The sequence below is a fragment of the Sphaeramia orbicularis genome, chromosome 1, assembly GCF_902148855.1.
Source record: "Sphaeramia orbicularis chromosome 1, fSphaOr1.1, whole genome shotgun sequence".
Taxonomy (NCBI): domain Eukaryota; kingdom Metazoa; phylum Chordata; class Actinopteri; order Kurtiformes; family Apogonidae; genus Sphaeramia; species Sphaeramia orbicularis.
In genome coordinates, this window is record NC_043957.1 from 39,640,422 (window position 1) to 39,663,016 (window position 22,595).

Sequence of the window (22,595 nt, forward strand, 5' to 3'; positions counted from 1 at the left end):
ACATCCAGGCTTGTAAAACACATGAAAACATGTACGTAGATCTATCACAGTACGTTCAGAAATCTGTCTCTTTAAACAGCGTCTGACAGTATAGAAAAAAAACACAACCCTGTTGAATCAAATACAGGTCCAGCAGGCCGCTCAAATCAATTTGACCATGAAAATCAATGGCTCAGATTGAATCTATTTTTTCCAGGTTTTATACACCCAGTTCTATTTGACTCTCAGGATTGCATTAGCTTGCCACAACAGCAGCCACTCAAGATAAAATCAAGTGTTATATTGCCCCTCGCAGCCTTTTTATCAGAGACAGAGGAGAGACGTTTGGCTTGACGTTATGTTTCATTTTTATGTTTTCTGAAAATCTCCTGTCACACAAACTATGCCACAAACATGCTGTTTTGCATGTGTAAATGCCAGTATAGTGTGTGTGGTTTAATCACCAGGTTATGTAAAGCTGTTGTCCTATACAACTGTTCCAGCTGTAGCATAATTGTAGCCTGCTGGGTGCCCATCTACTCCCTCCCCCTGCTTTCGTTCTCGCTGTCTCTGATGCCACAGAGCTACAGTAGGTAGTGCTTCCATCCTGCTACCTTGTCATACTGCCATAGAGGTAGGTGGAGCAGAGTTAGTCAGTAACAGTGGGTTGTCACAGCAGTGGAGGGGAGAGCAGATGTGGACCTTACAGTACATATAATGACAAAGTAAAGACTAGGAGTAAATCTGCTCGTAGTCACTTCCATCCATCATGTGCCTCCTACAACAGCAGTCATGTGTAAATGCAGATAAAGTGAAATATAACCTGTGTAACACTGATCTCCTTTTTTTCTGGTCTTTTTTTGCCTCCTGTCATCTTTCTTTATACCCTTCTTTCCTCCTCTTTCTGTCACTGTCTCTCAGAGCCTGGCGGTCCCTCCTTCACTGTTGGTAAGGCCATCTGGCTGCTTTGGGGTCTGGTTTTTAACAACTCCGTTCCAGTGCAGAATCCCAAAGGTACCACCAGTAAGATCATGGTGTCAGTGTGGGCCTTCTTCGCTGTCATCTTCCTGGCCTCCTACACTGCCAACCTGGCTGCTTTCATGATCCAGGAGGAGTATGTCGACCAGGTGTCGGGCCTGTCAGATAAAAAGGTGTGAATTTATGAAAATGTGAGGGTTGCAGGGTGGAAGAGCAGGTGTGGGAATGTACGTAAAGAGGGGCAATGTGATGCCAAGTGTGGGCTGCTCCTCGGGTTTGAATGAGTACATAATGTGTGATTTTAAGATACAGTAAATCCTCAGCAGAGCACTACAAACCTGAGTCCAACATCTACAAATGGACTTCTTCACTTCACAAATATCCAAGTCAAGTTACATTTTTACTTGTCACACCTCTATCACAGGACTCATGCATTTGCCATTCCCCATTATATTTAAAACCTTGTATCTCGGGTACACCATGACAGAATGTCTTCAAATTTGGCTAAAATATTAATGTGAAATCAAGGATGAACTGAAAAGATTTAGGATGATCAGAGGCTGGAACCCATGATCGCTGTGGCTTTATAGAACATATTTTTTGGTCCTAACTCAATAAATTCAACCTCAGGAAGAGACAAAAAATCTCACAAATGTATAAAAGGATAAAAGGATGATGACCATGTATATACAGAAGGTCAAAGTTCAACTTCACTGCAACATCACAGTGTTTGGTAAGAACCCATTTCTGGTAACACCATACTTGTATAAAACCAAATTCTGTTAGTCCATGTTTCTTGTTTTATTCTTCTTTTCTTTATTTTCTTACTTTTCTTTCTTACTATTCTTTAAACAATACTCACTTTTTTACATTATGAAAGTAGTTGCAATAAACCACATTCCAACAACCCCAGAATTTTATGGTTGTTACTCTTTGGATTTCTTTGGCTAAAAACATTGTTACTACCTGTGGATTGTTTCGTATTCACAGATCTACATGAGCAGATATTGCCACTTAGTAATGGATAATGGTTTTCACAAAACATGGTCCCGGAAATAAAGTGGTAGCATTGTTCATTTTCTGATTTAATGACTCATGCTAGGGAAGTAGCTAATATTTACTAAGATTAGTTGAATAATCAGTTAATTAAAATAATGATCCAACAGTTTTATTAGAATACCAATTGTTACTTAATTGTAGGTTTCCTGTGTTGGGAATTGTACCCTAACTTTTATAAAACAAACAATACACGCAGAAAATAAACATCAGATTCGCTAATGATCAGCTTCATAACTTACTAAGGGCTAGATGATAATTTTGTGTACAGTAGCTGTTCCTCTACACATGTCCTTTAGTTGTGTCTCATGTTTCTTTGTGCGGTTAAAGCTTCAATTTGAACTTCCAAAAGCACAACCCTGTGGTTCTACTCAACAGTGCATTAGAGGCTATTTGATGCATCTCAGTGCCTTTTCCATGCTAACGAGCACTGCTCTGCAATTTTCTCTGTGTTTTTTTTTTTTTTACGGAAAACCCCCACCACAGTTCCAGAAGCCGAATGAATTCTCGCCGCCATTCCGGTTTGGCACAGTCCCCAATGGGAGCACCGAACGCAACATCCGCAACAACTACCGGGACATGCACGCCTACATGACCAGCTTCCACCAGAAGAATGTAGATGAAGCCCTGTACAGTCTGAAGACCGGGTGAGGATGGAGAGACAGATGGGGGATGGAAGGAACAAGGGAGTTGAAAGGATCTCAGTGGGGAGAAGAGAGACGATATAGAGCTGTGAGGTCCTGTACTGATGCAATACAGAGAAAAGATGATGAAGGAATAAGAGAGGGAGCATTCTGGGCAGTGTGGGTGGGCAGCCAGTCAAGCTGCGTATCTGCTACTGGCACCCAAAATAGCAGAGTAACCTGTGGTTGAGGTGAAACCTACCTAATACCTTTTTCTCCTCTTCACTCCACTTTTCTGTCTGTCGCCCAGTGTGTTCATCTGCCCTTTCTGCCTCAGCTGAAGATTTAACAATACACAGCAGTATTTGTCGATAGTCTGAATGACCACAGAGAGAGGCCTGTTTAGGCCCCAGGCTTTGTTTGATAAGAGTTTGTCACCAAGCTGGAGCCTGTCATGTCAGTTTATCTGTCAAATCACTCATAGATAATATCAGAATTGAATACAACAGAAATCAGGGCTGCTTCAAGTACTGGGTTCAGAAGATGTATGGAGAATAGACAATAGCCTGAATTATAAACACTCTCATTAAATGTATTTTCCATGTGAAATTGTCCCTCTCCTCTTTTGTCTCTGAGCATTAATGTTTTATTTCCTTAAAATGTATAAATATTTCATGGCATTAGAGAAAGCACTCTCTGTTTTAAGCAAAGTGGCACACCATAAATTACTGCGGAAATACCTTAGAATGATGCAGGTCCTCTACATGTACTTAATGTAAAAGTAACATAAAAAATTACCACTTTTCGTTAAATTAAACCTCGGGGTACCAGAGCAGAGGTATTATTTTGCTATATCCTGCATATAATGACTGTGACTGTAGTAGTTCTACTGATTTTAATGAATGACTTTATATGAAGATGAGACAAATCAAGTTCTAGGTTAGTTGCAACGTGTGGCTGAAGAGTTCCCCAGGGGAAAACCGTGTCCGCATTGTTAACATTGGTTAAAAGGATGTCCATAAATTCAAAGGTTTATTCTGAACTCCTCAATCTTTTTGTGTTCATGAGAAGAGTGATAAACTAAAATTACACAAAATAAAAGTAATAAAGTAACATTTTGACCATCTTTATCTCCTTTTTTTGTGTTCTGCAGAAAACTAGATGCCTTCATTTACGATGCAGCCGTGCTGAACTATATGGCGGGTCGAGATGAGGGCTGCAAACTGGTCACCATCGGAAGCGGCAAGGTGTTCGCCTCCACCGGCTACGGCATTGCCATCCAGAAAGACTCAGGCTGGAAACGTGCTGTGGATCTGGCCATCCTCATGCTCTTTGGAGATGGTAAAAAGTTGATTGTGAACATTAATAACAAATAGTATTGGTAACTGAATCACTGTTAATTATTTCAAGAAGCAAAATACAATAACCATGCAGGCTAAAAATTATAAAATTAAGTTGCACTCTCATGTGTATTAAGATTGGAGACAGAGTCTGAGTGGACTGCCAACTCAAATCCTCTTTTTGGCATGTCCACATTCTCTCCAGATTGACTTTTGAAAGTCTCAACAGCAAAAAATCACAAGAAGTCTAATTTTTGCTAATCAGATACAAACCACATTTGGAGGTAGATTGAAATATGATCCCAGACGGATTTCAAAGTATGTTGTCTGGGTCTTGCAATGTGATGAAAAAAAAAAACAATGATCAAGACTCCAGAGTGACAGAAGTGCTGAATACAGTCCCTCCTGTTACTGACAGAGCTTTATCCATGAAACCACATCACCAGCATAGCTACATAGTTACTGAGGCTGACATCGTTACCACAGCAACCCATGCAAATAAGCTGCTGCTGTCTGGACACACAAATCCAAACTGATTACTTGCAAGTAACACGATGGACAGTTTGTTGCAAAAGATCTGATTTGAGACAAAATCCGTTTTCCCTGCTGTCTGAGCTAGCCTTTGCTCACTGAGGCACTGTCTTGTATTTACGGAGGGAAGAAGAACCCACTGTTAGATCCCAGCAGTCAATCATGTTGTCTAGTGGCAGAAAGAGAGCTCCTGAGTTCGATTGGCACAGTGTAGTCCTTAATCAGCAGTGAGACACCAGCAGGCCTGAAAGGCTGCAGCTGCTGTGGTTACAGAGGCAAGGGCAGAGTTTGTTTATTTGGTAAGTCAGGAGGAACAGGCAGCACATTGCCAAGGCTGTTTTGGCAGAGACAGGTAAATATTGACCTCAGGGGAAGGTTGATAGATGTGGATAAGATTAGTCCTGAAATGCTGAAGTCTCTGCATGTTCTTGCTGGACAGTCTGTCATGGTGGATACGTTTCCTTGCTGTCACACAGTCCGTTTTCCAGTAGACTTTCAGAGCAGGGTGATGGATTTTCTGGTTATGTTTACTCAGATTGCTACATAGTCTTTTTTCACACTTCCTAAACTATTGTACATCCTTTGCACACTCAGCAAGACAAATCCCTCACACATTCAAAAATGTAGATCTAAAATTTTGCACCACTTTAGACGGTAGAGACATGGAAGTTTTAAATATTTTAAACTCTTCAGGAGGGCTTGAAATATTTACATGGTTAAGATCCACACTCTTTAAATGCTTAACCAATATCGCTTTCTGATAAATTATATTACTATAGCACTGTTTGACATTTGTCCAGTTTACTTGTTTGATGGCACACACCAAGAGTACATCATAAGGTGACTGTGGGTCAGTTGGTAGAGCAGGTCGTCCGATGACCACAGGGTCGGTTCGAATCCTGGCTCCGACTGTTCACATGTTAAAGTGGGCAAGACACCGAACCCTAAATTGCTCCCAGTCCTAAACTGCCTTGCATGGCGGCAGCCACCTACTGGTGTATGAGTGTGTGTGTGTGAATGGGTGAATGTGAGGCCTTGAAAAGCGCTTTGGGCACCACGAAGGTTCAGTCCATTTACCATTTATGAGAAAATATCTAATTAAATAATTTGACTCTCATTGCTCTACATCAGGTGTCCAATCGTGGTCTTCGAGGGCTGGTATCCTGCATGTTTTAGATGTATCCCTCTTCCAACACACCTGATTCACATGATAAGCCTATCATCTCTGCAGAAGCCTGATAACGGCTGTCAGGTGTGCTGGAAGAGGGAAATTTCTAAAAAATGCAGGATACCAGCCCTCGAGGACCAGGATTGGACAGCCCTATTCTACATTGTATGCATCTTTTCCTACAAAAAGTACCAGTTTAACTGGACTCTACTTAATTTACTCTCTTTTGATTTAAAATACTGTGGATAGTAATTGATACCTGATGCTTCTTTTGGTATCACTTCCATTGAGGTTTCATGCAAGGTGAGGTGATGCCGAAAGGTGACGTGAAAACACCACAGACTGCTGATTCACCAGTGCCTCATTACTGTGTGAGACTGAACTATACAAATCCATCATTTTTAAACAGCAAGTCTACTCACCGAAGCCTCTATTATACTTATTTCTATTCAGTGCATTCATTTTTGGTTAATTGAGGAAGCACAGATGTTCTTTTGTTTAGTTGAGGGACTACTATATCTGCAATAGGAAACAAAGAACCCAGACCCAAAAATGTGTAGAGTCGTGTTGAGGTGAGCCGGTACCATGTGGTAGAAGAACGCCAATAGACAACAACACAGATGATGTGGTTTTCTATGCATAGTTGTGCCGTATGGGCCCCAAAGCAACACTTTCCATTTGTAGTCAAGCTTTGTTTTGAGCCCCAGCTGTTGCTGTGTATTTTGTGTAGTGACCAAAAGCAGGGTGTCTGTTGTCACCCTGAGATAGAGAGGAGAGCAGTGATCCACAACAACAGCCACAGTATCAAGCTCCTGTTCCTTTATGATGTCAAGATTGAGTCAGCTGAGATGGCCTAGGGCACATGGGAAAAAAAGATGCCTTCTTAGCTCCTCCTCCATGAGTGATCTCTGGCCCCAAATACCCAGGAGAACATCTCCCATCAGTGTAGACAGAAAATGAATTCCACGGACTCAGGATGTGTCCATTTAAGGACAGAAAAGTCAAATGCAACAAGGAGAGAACAGGCCCCTGAAATGCAACAACACTTGCAGTTTTTGTCCCTAACAGATAGGAGACAAGTCCAGAGGAAACAAGGATAAGGAGTGAAGATCTCTAAACCAATGGATGCTGCTATTCATGGTCCACACCCTTAACCCCTCAGCTGTTGGGCTCCACCTTTAGGGTTCATTCTTAACTGGAGAAACTGCAGGTTAACTGAGAACGCTCTGAACCTGCCGTCACATGAACAAACTTCAGTCCTTATAACAATGTGTCTCCATGACAACTGTGCAATATCCATTTGAGATACAATTAAAAGCTTTAGAAAAAAGTAAAGGGGGCATAAATATTTGTATTTTTTTCCAGCATCGATGAGGTTACATTACCCACTGAACCCGCTTTATCCTCACTAGGGTCGTAGGGGTCACTGGAGCCTATTCCAGCTATTTATGGGTGAAGGCGGGGTACACTCTGGACATGTCACCAGGTCATTGCAGGGCTGACATATAGAGACAAACAATCAATAACTCTCACATTCACACCTATGGGCAATTTAGATTAACTGATTAACCTATCAGTGCATGTCTTTGGATGGTGGGAGGAAGCCGAAGAGAACCCACGCAGAGCATGTACTAATACAATCATTTGATTTTAGATAAAGGATAAACAGATGATCTCAATTAGGGACACCCTTTAGACCACTGGACCTGATCCTTACAGGTCTGTCCAGTAATTCATCTATTCCTATCAGCTGCAGGAATATGGTGGGGAAATTAATTCTGGGCTTGTGCTGTTGTCCCTGTCACCCCCTACAGGTAACACCTTAAGTTTTATATGTGCCATAACTCAGAGATTGTATTCACACACCCATGTGCAGGTGAGTCCTAGAAGGCCAAATTCTGCACTCATGCATGTATGAAAAGTGAAAGCGTGTCAGGATAAGCCACACTGAAAAAACTGACTCTCACTGATATGAATCATTGTCTGAAGGGAATATAATTAAAGGGCAGTCACACTCCAGATATATGTACAGTATGTGCTTGATGCTGCTCACCACCTGCCAGATCATATGTTGTGCAGCCCACTGACACACACACACACACACACACACACCCTCACACACACACACACACACACACACACACACACACACACACACACACACACACACACATTACAGCCTTCAATGTGCTATCATTTTCCATCTCCAAGCCTTTGATGGATGAAGGGTCATCACAGAGAGAACACCATCAATACACACTGCTGCAAACCTCTTGAGTGATGTAGAGCCTTTGCATATATGTGTGTGTCTGTGTGTGTGTTTGTGTGTAAGAGGTAGGATGTTTGTGCTATGTCACTGTGTGCTCCCTTAAGACCAGACAACATGTCTACACAAATTTACCAAATGGAAGTCTCATTCTTCTGTCAAGTGCCTACATAAGGCCAACACATCAGACATTAACTCTCATTACTTCATGGAGTCTGTTTTGCTGTCAGCACTCATACATGAGTCCTGGTTAACAGATCAGACTCACCAGTGTTTGCTCTTATCTGTCATGTCCAGTTAAAGTTGAGACAAGAACATGTTGTAAGTCATGTGTAGAGGAACACGATCAGCCATGGCCTACTAACAGAAAATGTTAGTACATCTGCTTACCTATGGGATGAATAGAAAAAGGTGTTGAAGGGGAGGATGGGAGGAAAGGGATAAAAAAACAAGGTCCAGGTAATACTTTTTATTGAGGTATAAAAGGCCTCTACTACCTAGTTCTTATTAGCGTATGTATTAGTAGCATACTGACACGTTACCAATCATTATAAAGCCATTATTACTGACTTATTCAGCATTTCCATATTCTACAACTCTCAGTAGACTCTCAGTATGTTGATATGGGGAACATATTCAGATTTAGAAGTATTCGGACACTATGTAACATATGTATTAACATGTGGGTTTTTTTGTTACATAACACTAGGTTATATTCATTTAGTCCTCTGGATAGTTGCATGGATGCTGGAGCCTATCCCAGCTACACTGGGGTACACATTGGACATATCCCAGCACCATCATCACAGGGCTAACATCTACAACTGAACAACCATTTTGGTCACATTTATTAAGTGTTATTACGGTAAATGTGTGCTATGGAAGATTTGTGCATGCTCCCGCATCTATGTGAGGTTTGTGTCAGAGTGTCTGTAGTCATGGGGTCTTGTCATTTACTTGACATCAGTAGCTGACTACACTTCTAAGCTAATGTTGCACAGTGCTGTATAGCTGTAGAAGAGCAGAAAAGAAGCATTAAAGAACCCACAAGCAAGAAAATCCCACCTCAACATATAAATCAGTGTATCATGTATTGGCTGTTATCATGGATGGAGATAACACAAACTGTTGCGAGAAAGTAGGTTAATGTCATTTTCTCCTAGCACAAAACAGCCATCAACACAAACTTCACATAAGTGTAAGTAAATCTCATTAAACCTTTAAGAGATAATGACTATTCCCGTTTCACTATGACATTATAAGGCACAAACAGAGCAAAGCATGTAATGATCATAATTCATGTACAACTTCCTTATTTACAGCGAAGCAATCTGGAGGTTATTGAGGAAATGATACAACTGATAAAGTGCCTATATGCAACTAATATGTGTGCTAATAAACAATTATTTAATGGTGAATGTGTGGACCTTCATATAAAGTTAGCAGAGAGTGCACATACACTCGTGTGCATTTCGGCCATCTGTCATTATCATTTAAATCAACACGCTGATAGAAGTTTTAGTGTCACAGCTAAGCAGACACTTCAGCTTCAAACGGAGACCTATTTACTTCTACCTTTAGTAAATCTGGGCATTCATCTGTCACTCTGATTACCATTATATGTTGCCTATTTTCTGCACACTCGTGTTCTGTTTCATATAGTTAAGCCAGTGTAGGTGAAAACTAGTTAGCAACTGCTGGAGACAAACACACAAACATATCTGCACAAACATTCTCCCCCAGCAGTATTGCACTGAGAAACCATCAACCTTGTTAATCTCGCAGACACACAAAAAATAGACCATCGGTGCAGATCAAACAAATTTCTCTGGACGTGCCCTCCCCCTGTAGCAGCCCCTCAGGGATGTACAACTGTGGGAGACACATTTTAGGGCGGAAATGCACACCACATGACCATGCACACTTCCTCCCTGAGGACTGTCAAGTCCCAACAGACAGCTGTTTTTTTTTCCACAACACGGAAAGGGTTAGCCTTGCACAAGCAATCCTTAATGACGATGATCCTCAGGGGGCGTTCAGTCAATATAATACAATCTGACATTTGTTGCACGTACATAAGACCTGAACTGTTTTTGGCATCAACTTGGCACCAACTAAAAAGTATGTCCTCTGTTTCTGTACTCACACTTACATGTTCAGACACTTCCAGGCAAACCCATGTGAGTGTGAGGGCTTTGTTGGTCAAACGAACAGACAAACCATTCAATAACCTACAGGTTTGTGTCTCCACTTCCTTCAGGTGAGATGGAGGAGTTGGAGGCTCTGTGGCTCACAGGAATCTGCCACAACGAGAAGAACGAGGTGATGAGCAGTCAGCTGGACGTGGACAACATGGCAGGGGTCTTCTACATGCTTGGGGCTGCCATGGTTCTATCATTAATCACCTTCATCTGTGAACATTTGTTCTACTGGCAGCTGCGCTTCTGCTTCATGGGCGTGTGCTCCGGAAAGCCTGGGTTCACCTTCTCTATTAGCAGAGTGAGTGTGCTTGTGCTTTATTTTAGAAATGACCTTTGTCCTCCTGACAGAAAGATCACAGTAGTGTTTGTTTGAAAACCACTGGCTGTGGTTGAGATATATCGAGTCAGTCAGGGCAATATGATGATTCACCTGACTTACCTGTGGCATTTTTTTTTTCTTAGCTCAGGCACCCTTTAAACATGCAATCAAATGGCAACAGCATCCTGGCCAACATAAAGCAATGGATACATCTCAAATTTTACAGCAATTTTACAGTCTATGTTAGTAACAAGGGCTGTGCGATACAACCAAAACCTCATATAGATAACAAACCATATCACAATATATCTTGTTTTCTGTAAATGAATGAATATGTCTTTGACCACATTGTTAATTATAAAGGTATTTTCTCATATTTGATGATTTTTGCTCTCTTATTTAGAATATATATATATATATATATATATATATATATATATATATATATAGATATATAGATATAGATATAGATAGATATATATATATAGATATATATAGATATATATAGATATATATATAAACATGTCATATCATCTTATAATTATTAGGACTGCAGAATCATGTGCAATATGCCCTTTTTTTGGTCCCTGTCACACACTTTGCATAGTTACCACAGCAGTAGCCCCTGTCTGGTACTTGTAGTTTTCTCCTGTAGGAAAACAAAGTGGTTCTGTGTCACATTCACATACTTATTTGTTTGTGCTTCATACAAATTTCCTGCCTGCATCCAACCAGGCAAAGCACTGTCCAAATGGTGAAAAGTATCACTATACTATTAGGACTGTGATTTATGACACAACAGAGGAAAAGATTCAACGTAATATTCAATAGCCAAATGGATGTTTTATTATTGTCACACAATATAATCATCATATCACACAGTCCTGTTTACAACATGCTACAGGTGTTACACATGTGTGTAGAGCAGTATCAAAATATCCTGTACCACTAAGCTTTTCTGTTTATGGACTAGTTCATCAAAACATCATGAAACTTGAGAAACTGGCAGCTCAAAAATCTGTTTTTTGCTGCATAGAAACTGACTGAAAAAAAATCTGCTTTTTCATCCAGTTGCCATGAAGTAGGAGATACATAATATCTTAATAAAAAAAAAGTCTCTATTATATTTGAACAAAATTGTGGCAATAATGAACAAATAGTGAAATAATAAATCCACCTTTGATTACAACAATGGGAGCTGTTGTTAGGTCCACTGACAGCAAGACTGTCAAATTGGTTTCGGTGTCTCTGATCGTGTAAACAAAGCCCGTTGTATTTGTCTGCTGTTTATCAGCTTAATGCCGCTGAAAATAAAGCTGCTTATTTTCACATTTTTAGCTGATGACCTGAAGGTGTGTTAGTGGCTGGTGAGAGGCTCATTACAGCGAAGTTAAGACTCTACTCAGACGGGTCACCTAACAAGGGGTCTCAGTGTTATTGATGCAGGTTTAGGTTCCCATAAATATTCACTTCAGGTACAGTTCATTAGCATAATGTTACCTTTTAAGGGGAGGGGGATTAATGAAAACCTGAGGAAAGGGCACTGATGTTTATGTCTTTACTGTAGAGGCTGAGGGTGTTTTAATTGTAATGTCATTTTCTTTACACCCACTCAGTCTGACCTGAGAGAACTCAAAAAGATAGATATGGCTTTGCGCAATCTCCTCCCAAAATGAAAATATTTCCCATGCAAAACATTAGAAGAGCTTTTAGCATTGTGGTCTTTAAATTCATTCTCAATTTACCTTAGGCTAGTACATGTCTGCAAAGCACGTTTCCAGAGTGGTACGTGTTACAGAAGAGTGCTTTTATAGCTAGATACAGTATATATTATACATTTTCTTTACTGGTACACACACTGTTACAACAGTGTGAGAAAGAAAGGAATATGTGAGGTCATACTGCTTTCAGACAAACCACTGGACATTTATAGTCTATGGGAAGTCAAAGGATGGATAAGTGATACCATTACAAAAGAGCTAATAAGATACAAAGAGAGAAGAAAAGATCAATGAGCTAGAGTGATGATAAAAAAATAAAACCGGCAGCAGGATAAAGTTAGAGTAGAAAAGAATAGACACAGTGGCAAGATGGTAACCGCTTTTCTATTACCTTTCACAGCCGCTGTAGTAGCTATAGATGTAGCGAGATAAAGACAGACAGTCCCATTGGAGCGGCTGCCGCTCACCTGAACGCCCGGAAACGGAGATAAAACAGACACAAAGAAAGAATAGAGAAATAAAAGAAAAGCGGGTTGACGATTCAGATTCTCGAATGTAGCTCCGCGACAGGGAAATGTGACTAAGAGACAGACGGAAACTGTTTCTGACAAGATGACGCCTTCAAGGAATGGTGGCCCGCGTTCTGGCTGGTGGGCAGTGTGTTCATGACCTTTCTGATTTGGCTGTCGCCGTCAACCACAGATTTCCCCGGTCCCCATTTTAACTTGCATGTTTGGCTTCACTCCCTTGAAAATCCGGCTTTTCCTGACCAACCAAAACAAATACACTGATGGATAGTGACATGTTAACATTTGATATTACAATACAGCTTTTACGAAGTGATTAATTTCCCCCACATTTTTTTTTCAAAAGGGAAAAAAAGCATTTCTACGAAGGAAAACGGGCGCAGAGGTCAGGTGGATTTAAATGATATTGACTAAAGCTATTAAAGCTATTGATCGGTGGTCAAAATCATGAGCTCACAGTTATCAATCAAGGCTTTGATGTGCTCATTCCCTTCTCCTTCAGCTGCCGCCACCTGAGCTGAAGTGCTGAGCAGCAGCTGTAAGGGTCTGTGCTGTTCCCGGGAGAAAATTCATTTATGAACTCAGCCCCTATTACTGTTTAATAGTGTGTAAACAAGTGGGTGGTCAGGGGGAACATGGCAACATATTAACCTCTCTCTGCCTCTGTCTGTCTCTGTTTGCCTCCCTGTCTCTCCGTCTGTCTTCCTGTCTGTTTATGTGTCTGATGTTGGACTCTCTTTCTCTCACATTAAATCCCCTCTGCTCTTCACTCTATCCTCACTACTTATGCCCATATTACTGCTGTTTTCCTCACATTTGAGCCCTATACCTTACTACTTCCACTCCTTCTTCTTAGCATGTCTCACACTCTTTTTCTTTCCTTGTCTACCTTTTCTATTCTTCTCTAATTTCCTCACTCTAGGGTATCTACAGCTGCATCCACGGGGTACAAATTGAGGAAAACAAGTCAACTATAGACTCCCCGTCTGCCACCATGAAGAAGAACATGAACAACACCCACTCCAACATCTTGCGGTTGCTCCGCACTGCCAAGGACATGACCGCCGTCCCGGGTATTAACGGCTCCCACATGCCGCCCTGGAGTACAGCCACAGTGGCCGTGAATCAGCGATCTATGACATCCAGGAGCATCGGCGCAGCCTGGTGGGCCACCCTATAGACTGCAAGTCAACGCCTCCGTACCTGCCAGAGGACAACATGTTCAGTGACTACATCAGCGAAGTGGAGAGGACTTTTGGCAACTTGCCCCTGAAGGACAGCAACCTGTACCAGGACCATTATCGGCACCACCACCCGGCCTCGGCTCTGGGTATGTCCGGCCCCCCGCCTAATAGGCCGCGTAGCTTAGGCAGCGCTAGCTCGTTGGAGGGGGGCATGTTTGATTGCGACAGTTTAGGGGGAGGGGTAGCACCCATCTTCACCACCCAGCCCCGCCCCTCCATGACTCACAGGAACACAAATAAATTTGACCTGATCGCTGGTCACACCCCTGTGGATTCCAACCAGGGTGGGTTCAAGGGAAACAATGTGTACGGGAGGTTTTCTTTCAAAGGAGGTGCATCCAGCACGGGGCTCATCGGGGGTCATGACAGGTACTGTGGTGGAGGTGGGGGAGGGGGAGGCTCGGGGGGTGACGATGGGAACATTCGCTCTGATGTGTCGGATATCTCCACGCACACTGTCACCTACGGCAACCTGGAGGGCAACAACAAGCGACGTAAGCAGTACAGGGACAGCCTGAAAAAGAGGCCAGCCTCAGCCAAGTGCAGACGGGAGCAGGACGAGATAGAGCTGAGCGCCTTCAGGAGGAGACCCCACCACCACACCGTCCACCACCACTTCCCCCACGGGCCCCTGGCACACCGCACGGTCTCACCTACCCTGGAGCGGAAGAGAGGAGGAGGAGGGGGTAATTCTTCACCTTACTCATTCCGCAAAGACAAAGAGAACCTGAGGGAATTCTATGCGGAGCAGTTCCGCTCCAAGGAGGGAAAGGCCAAGTGGGAGCAAGAGGGTGGAAGTGGAGGAAGCGGTGTGGGCGGCGGTAGTGGTGGTGGTATCTGTAAAAGCTTAGTTCCTGTAGAAGACTTCCTCAAAGGTAAAGGCAAGAAGCCGGAGTGTAAAGGTGGGATAAGTTCAATGACTGCAGGGCAGCAGGCCCACACCTGCTGGGAGAAGGGGGTCTCTGGAATAGGAGGGGGAGGCATAGCAGGGGGTGACTGGGAATGTCGTAACTGCCACAGTGTGTGTCACCATAGTGGAGGTGTAGGTGGAGGCAGCCCGTGTCCAGCTGGTGGAGTTGGGGGGAGCAGCAGTCGCCCTAGCTCTGCTACCAGCAAACGTTGTGATTCCTGTAAGATGCAGCCGAGCAACCTTTACAACATCAGTGAGGATAATAACATGGTGTTTGCTGGAGGAAAGAGTAGTGTAGGACCCAGCCAAACCCAAACTCAGGCACAGCGCAGGAAGCTAGGGCCGGGAGGGAGGGTGTTAAGGAGGCAGCACTCATATGACACATTTGTGGATCTGCAGAGAGAGGGGGCAGGCCGCATGGGAGGAGCTGGTGGGGGTGTCGGGGGACAGTTTCCCCAACCCCGAAGTGTGAGTTTGAAAGACAAAGACCGCTTCATGGAGGGCCCCAGCCCTTACGCTCACATGTTTGAGAGGTATTCAGGCGACAGGGAGTCTCCCATGTTTGGAGGATTAGGTGGCGACAGGGTGAAAGGAGGCTCCTCCTTCAGTTTGTTCCGTGGAAGCGAAGGTGGGTTTCAACGACGGTCAGTGGGAGAGAGAGACCTGAGGGACAGAGATAGAGCTATGATGGGAGGTGGGGGCTGTGGTGGTGGTGGTGGTGGTGGTGGTGGTGGCAGAGGGGCCGGGACTTACTCCTTGTCTAAATCTCTCTACCCAGATAAGGTGAACCAGAACCCCTTCATCCCAACGTTCGGCGATGACCAGTGTCTATTACACGGTGCCAAACCGTACTACATCAAAAAGCCACAGACGCAGCAACAGCAGCAGCAGCAGCTACTCAACAACAGCCGCGGAGGAGGGGACTTCAGAGGCTCCATGGGAGCGACTTCCTATTTGCCCGCGTCAGCCACGGCTGGGGTGATGTCCAATGTGGCCCCCAGGTTCCCCAAAGAGCTGTGTCTGGGCGGGGTGGGAGGGCCCATGGGGAACCACCACGGGGCCAACAAGCTACTGCCCGGGGGCAGGGACACGTTAGGTTTGGGGCAGGGACAGAGACCCTTCAATGGTGCCAGCAATGGACACGTATATGAAAAGCTGTCCAGCATTGAGTCAGATGTCTGAAGACAGAGGACGCAAGAAAGAAAGAGGAAGAAGTGGGTGAAGAAAAGGGGTGAAATAAGAAAAACAGACAGGAAAAAAACAGAAACAGCTCAGGCTGATGACCTCTCTGTGTGAGGAGAATGAGGAGACACGGTACTGTCTGTGTTGTTCTCACTCGGCTAAATGAGAAGTATTTGGACGATGCACAGAGGCCACTGCAGGCTAAGCTGTGGTGAAGTCCGGTGGGAGACACGTTTTTAATGAGAAGAGAGGATTCTGGTGCTGCTCTGATGCTCAGAGAAAGATAGTTAGGGAGGAAGGGAGGGAGGGATAGATGGAGGGGAAAAAGTGAAATCAAATCTCCACTCTCTCTTCACATGCTCATTGTCTTTCCCTCCCTCCTGCAGCCCCTTAACACCAAAACAAACATTTTGTTTAGCAACGGAAATACAATCATGAATGAGAAATCAACATTTCTGTTGAATTAACAGGGTAAATTAATAATAATTGTATTGATAATGTTAATAATATTATTGAATATTATTCCAGTGTTTAATGATGATCGGTTTGGATTGTTTTTCAATTTTATTCATTTAAATAGTTCATGTTACATATTTGTATGATGTTAATTCTTTCTTAGCTTACCAATATTACAGGAGACTGGTAGAACCAGTGGGGGTTAAATCCAGTATGGCTATTTTATGGCTTCCTGTAATTTGGACTCTTCTTTGCTATTAATTCTTCCTCCATGTTTAATTTTTTTACTTTTCTTATTTTTGAGTGCTGTGAAGTGTATGTGAAAGGCATGACTTGCTGAGTACATTCTATGTACTTATAAATCTGCAAAGACGGTCTTTTTTTCAGCTGCAGAAGCAACATCATCATACTGATTTGCCGTTTTCCTCTCGTTTTCTGCCTGGCAGTACCAAATGGGTCTCGCATTTTGAGCTGGATGTGCCTTAAAGGATTAATACTGATTTTCTACACACATGATCTCTTCTGTTGGTAGACAGATCCAACTTCTTACAATTAGTCAATTGATTTGAGTGTGAAAATCCACCTGAACAAGTCAGATATGTGGGTTGACTTTCATGAGCATAATACACTTCTAGACTTGTAAGAAATTATAGTACACACAGCGCCACAGAGCGATTGCTGCAGTCGAGGAAGCTGAAATTCCTGCAAAAGAATAAATGTAAACTCTAGTAGGATTACAAGGGTTAAAGCCACAGTGCCAACATTCCCACTCATGAACAGTCAGGTATATCAGAGCCGTGTTACTGTTTGTTAAGGAATAAAAGCTTCTTGTATTTTTAACACTTCAAGCGACAGTTTTACCGTAAATCACTTACTACGAAGCTCCACATGCTTCATCGCTCCCTCACCTCCTCAAAACCCCACAAATCATTTGTTGCAGAACAGATGACCTAGGATCCAAACTATCCATTAAACACATGCAAATCATATTTAATGTCCACTTGTTGCTCTTATTTCCTTTCATTGGGTTTGACTCAATTGGCTGTGACAGTTTGCCTGTTCAGGAAGAGGACATAATGGACTGCTGGAGTCAGGCCTCTGTTGCAAGGATGAGCAGCCTGACATGTTAATTATTTTGCGATTACAGCTATAAGCACTGCCTGCCGTATTAGATGGTCACATTTGAGTGATGGGAGGAGTAAAGGAGGGCTAAACTAAAGGGCTGCAGCAGATCTAAACTGGACAAACTGCAGTATATTCTGTCAGCATGCAGATTTCATTTGACCTATTTCACTCACCTTTATCATGAATAATGCTTCAGCTCCATGTGGGATTACTTACAGTTCCTCCCCTTGTGCACTCTATGCTGATTTCTCACCCAAACTCAAATTTGTAACCAAACTGATCATAAAAAGTAATTTCATTCCATGCTCTAACTGTGATTTCTTCCTCCTCTGGGCCATAATCTGTTCCACATGCTGGGATTTTTGATGAACAGAAACAATTTACCTCAAATTGAAAATACTATGTCAACATTTGCTGAAAAAAAGGAGGCAGGAGAAGGTAAACAGCATTCTAAAAGCGAGTGGCACATTATCACAAAATGAAAACAGCAGAGCTTGTGTTCCCATTTGACCCTGAATTATTTTGATGACCCACAGTCCACTATATTAGACATGAAGCTCATCTCCTCTGACACATTATAAAGATAAAACTTAAGTTGTATGTTGGTTAATTTTCAGCTTTCTCTACCTTTAGTCTCATGTTACTATTTAGGACAGCTGTTCTCTCATTCCTGTTCTTTATTTACACCTAAACTTGAACACATTTTAAACCAAATTGTAAAATCTAAGCACAATCTGACTGAATGGATCTATCGATTAGTTTCTTGTACATCCCAGTCAAAACTAAAGAAGGCTTTCCTTCTCTTGGTTGACAAGTCAGTATGTATGATACTAGGGGGTCTCTAGTGTTTGTAAGGACTTGCATGTATACACTTAGTTTTTTTTTCCTTTTCCTGTTTTTTAATCTTAACTTTTTAGCCCTGAAACATGGGGCATTTTTGGACAATATTTGGAATTTTCTCAATTTCATTAGTACTGATCCATGTAGTACTGTAGGTGTGTGTGCGTGTGTGTGCTTGTTTGTGCAAGAGAAGATACCAATCTATAAGTCGAAATTTTGGTTTTACAAAAAATATGGCTCAAATGATTACGGTTTTCATTAGGATAGACTGCTTTTATTGTTAATGTTATACAAAGATCAGTTTTCTTGGTAGTTTCTGTAAATGCTTTTAATGAGGTTGAGGTCTTGGTTCAGTTCATCGTCCCTGAAGAAGCTTTTTTCATTTCATCAACCTTTCTATTTTTTTTCCCTTTGAATATCTCGGTATGTTTCATTTTTTTCTGTTTTTGTATGTGCCTGAATACATACGCTTGATTACCTCTGTGTGTGCTCATATGGAAGAGAGTCAGGGTGTGTGAGAGATAAGTGTTTATTGTAGGCTACATGTATTATAAAGCGGTATGTAAATACTTTACCTCACGCTCATGGACTTTTGATAAAAAAACTGTACAAAACGGCAGAGAATAGATCTATTTGGGATATATCTTTGATTCGTAGATTCCCTTGCAAAATTGTTTTGTAACGACTTCAGGCCAGGATATGTGCAATCATTTATTATTATTATAGAGATCGTGTGCACATTTAATAAATCAAGGTTTGTTGTTGTGTTTCCTTTTCTTGTTTGATTTGGTCAAAGACCAGCTAAGAAGTTGTTTTCTCAAAGGAAAAATTGTAAAGCACCATCACTAATGGATACACAGAAAGCACAATAGATTATCTGTTGCATTTTTACAAGGTAGTCTTCTTTTTGTTTTTCTCTTTGGCTGATCTGTTTTTGTGTTTTGCCAGAGAAAACATTTCCACCACTGAGCTGTACAGATTGTGAAAATGTACATACGACAAAACTCTAGCTCACCCTCACATTTTTGTATGGAGAGAACTTACTTGTGTGAAGAGAGTATTTCAAATTTGATTGAATATTTAGTAATATTGAAAATGAGATTAAACACAGTCAATGTGAAAATAAGTGCTGAGAAATATTATTCTTCTGTCTCTTTGGAATAAAAGTGTTGAGTATTAATAAAAAATAAGAAATATCAAACTTACTGCGCTTGCTTTTTTGGTCTCCCACTACATCACAGGTGTCAAACATGCGGCCCAGGGGCCAAATATGGCCCGCCAAAGGGTCCAATCTGGCCTGTAGGATGAATTTGTGAATGCAAAAATTACACTGAGATACTAACAATCTTTTTAGTTCAGGTTCCACATTCAGAACAATTCAATCTCCAGTGGGCAGGACCAGTAAAATACTACCATAATAACATGTAAATAATGACAACTCCAATTTTTTCTCTTTGTAAATGTAAATATTTTCATGTATTTACACTAAAAGTATAATTTTGCAAAAAATGTGAATAACCTGAAATGTCTTAAGAGAAGTACATAGAATTTTAACACTATTCTTCCTGTTACTCAATGTTTTGTGTATTTGTAGATCCACTGTGATCTGTAAGTTATAATGTACTTGTGTAAATGATAAACTGAGGCATAATATAGTTAAAATTACACTTATTTTTTCAGTTTGTTCATGTTATTCATATCTTTTGAAATGATAGTTTGTAGATGTAAGCCTTTTCATAATGTAAATTAACTTTTTTCGCTCTAAAACATAGAGAAAAGAAGAGATAACATCATTTATATATTATTATGATATTATTTTACTGGTCAGGCCCACTTCAGATCAAATTTAGCTGAATCAGGCCCCTGAACTAAAATGAGTTTGACACCCCTGCACTACATCATGTGGTCACTTAAATGTAAATACATCAGGTACTCATTGTAACAGATGATATTATTGTGTTTTATCAGAGGTAATGGCTGCAGCTGAGTGTTATCTCTTGCTCTTTCATCACATCTTTTGTTTGTTCCTCTCTGCCTTCTCATAAACAAGGCTCTTGTGTGAGATTGGTGTTATTCACTGTGTGGGACAAGTGTTTTGTGGACCAAAGAGAGGGTACAAAAAAAAAAAAAAAAACACTGAAAAAGAGAAAAAATATCAAGAGAAATGGAAGGGAAGGAAGAAGTGATGCAAACCAAACCGAGCAGCAGAGATCAAAGCCCCCCCTCCCCAAAAAAAAAGCACCCCCTCACTCCTCAGACTCCCTTTACTCTCAAAGCCTTGTCCAGCAACAGGAGTTATTTAAAGAAACCTGCGTGTCTGAAAATGTACCAGTGCTGTATAGATTTGGTGGGAGAATTTTAACATCATGCGGTCCTGGGTGTTTCTCACAGAGATGGATGCTGACACCGAACGAGGTGAAGCGCTTGGAATAATCTTTTAATCAGTTTTATCTCCTGCTCCTCAAAAAGCCGCTCTCTTTGCTCTTCGTTGCTCTCTCTCAGCCGTCTGTTCTTGCCTACTTGTTCACTCCATACACCAACCCAACAACCTCGGGATGCATTGCAACACATGTAACTACTTCTTGACAATTAATTGTTACCTAGCAACTGGCTCTTTTTCCAGAGACTGGGGGGGGGGGGGGGTGTAGGGTAGAAAGAGAGACAGAGAGGGGAAGATTTATACAGTATTCTCACAGCATCTTAACTGGATTGGATGCAACAATGCATCGACAATACAATACCAAAATGGAAAGTACAGCCTGAGCTTAACGCCCACACATAACAGTGAGGAGAGGAGAGAAAAAGAGAAGGAGGGAGAGAAAGGAGAGGGAGGGGGCTGATGTACAGATTACAGAAAGGGAGAAAAAAGGGGATGAAGCCCATCAAAGGGACAGAAAAAGAGCTGACAAGTCTGAGTGTGCAGACGCAGGTTGAAAATGTGAGGAGAAGGAGAGTGACGAAAAGCAGAGAATGCCACTCTGCAGCGTGTGGATGATGTGTGGAGTCGTAGAAACGACACAGACAGCAGGGAAACTGGTTGCTGTAGAAACACTTGGCAAAGTTTTAATGAAGGCATGAAGTTCGATATGGTTGCCCACAACATACGCACACACCATCACCATACGCAAACAAACAGTATAATTATGTTAGCAGATAATAGGCACCTCCTGCTGGGCCCATGAGGACCCTTCCTGCCTTTCAGCTGAGCAAAAACAAAAGATCAAGCCTCCCTGAATGGGTGGAATGTCACACCTGATTAAGGCAGCAGGCCAGCACTGACACCCTGTGGCAAAAACACAGCATCCTAAAGGTGTGGAGTTTAGGACACGGTACACAGGTAGGCAGAGGTTCACCTCTGTCTGCGGCACTGAACATCACACTGTGGATGTTTCACCACTACTGCAAGTCAACAAGACTAACGTGCTGAGAGAAAAGCTCAGTATCAGGCAGCTATGACCTACTTTAAGAGCTGTGTCTGTTTGATCAGCTCTGTTTGTCATGTAGTGTATGTACATAATGAAGACCACACAGACTACATGTGAGGGGAGAATATACTAAATTAAAACCTCTTCAAAACTTCCATACATTAGTATACATTTCTTGACCATGCATAATATAGTTCTTTTTTCTGTTCAGATTTTTGTGGACCATCCTGTTTACAGGGTGGGGAAGCAAAATTTACAATGAATATTTAGTGGTTTTTTCTCAGCAGGCACTATGTCAGTTGTTTTGAAAGGAGATTTCAAAAATAGTTGGAGTGTCCATAAAGACTGTTTATAATGTAAAGAAGAGAATGACTATGAGCAAAACTATTACGAGAAAGTCTGGAAGATACTATTAAAGAAGAATGGGAGAAGTTGTCACCCGAATATTTGAGGAACACTTGCGCAAGTTTCAGGAAGCGTGTGAAGGCAGTTATTGAGAAAGAAGGAGGACATATAGAATAAAAAGATTTTCTATTATGTAAATTTTCTTGTGGCAAATAAATTCTCATGACTTTCAATAAACTAATTGGTCATACACTGTCTTTCAATCCCTGCCTCAAAATATTGTAAATTTTGCTTCCCCACCCTGTATACTGGAAATGAAGCATTAGTTTTTATGCATGAGAGAAAATGAAAAAACCTAA

At 41.8% G+C, this 22,595-nt stretch overlaps 1 protein-coding gene across 1 annotated transcript in view; it reads left to right on the forward strand.

The window, feature by feature from the left end:
* The window catches only part of grin2bb (glutamate receptor, ionotropic, N-methyl D-aspartate 2B, genome duplicate b), a 102,244-nt gene extending 82,582 nt beyond the window's left edge, over nucleotides 1-19,662 (forward strand). Inside the window, 6 exon segments of the mRNA XM_030147306.1 lie at nucleotides 901-1,130; nucleotides 2,500-2,660; nucleotides 3,790-3,977; nucleotides 10,202-10,440; nucleotides 13,632-13,791; nucleotides 13,794-19,662. Coding sequence (XP_030003166.1) covers nucleotides 901-1,130; nucleotides 2,500-2,660; nucleotides 3,790-3,977; nucleotides 10,202-10,440; nucleotides 13,632-13,791; nucleotides 13,794-16,045 — 3,230 coding nt within the window. The 3' untranslated portion in view covers nucleotides 16,046-19,662.
* The last annotated feature ends 2,933 nt before the right edge of the window (nucleotides 19,663-22,595 follow it).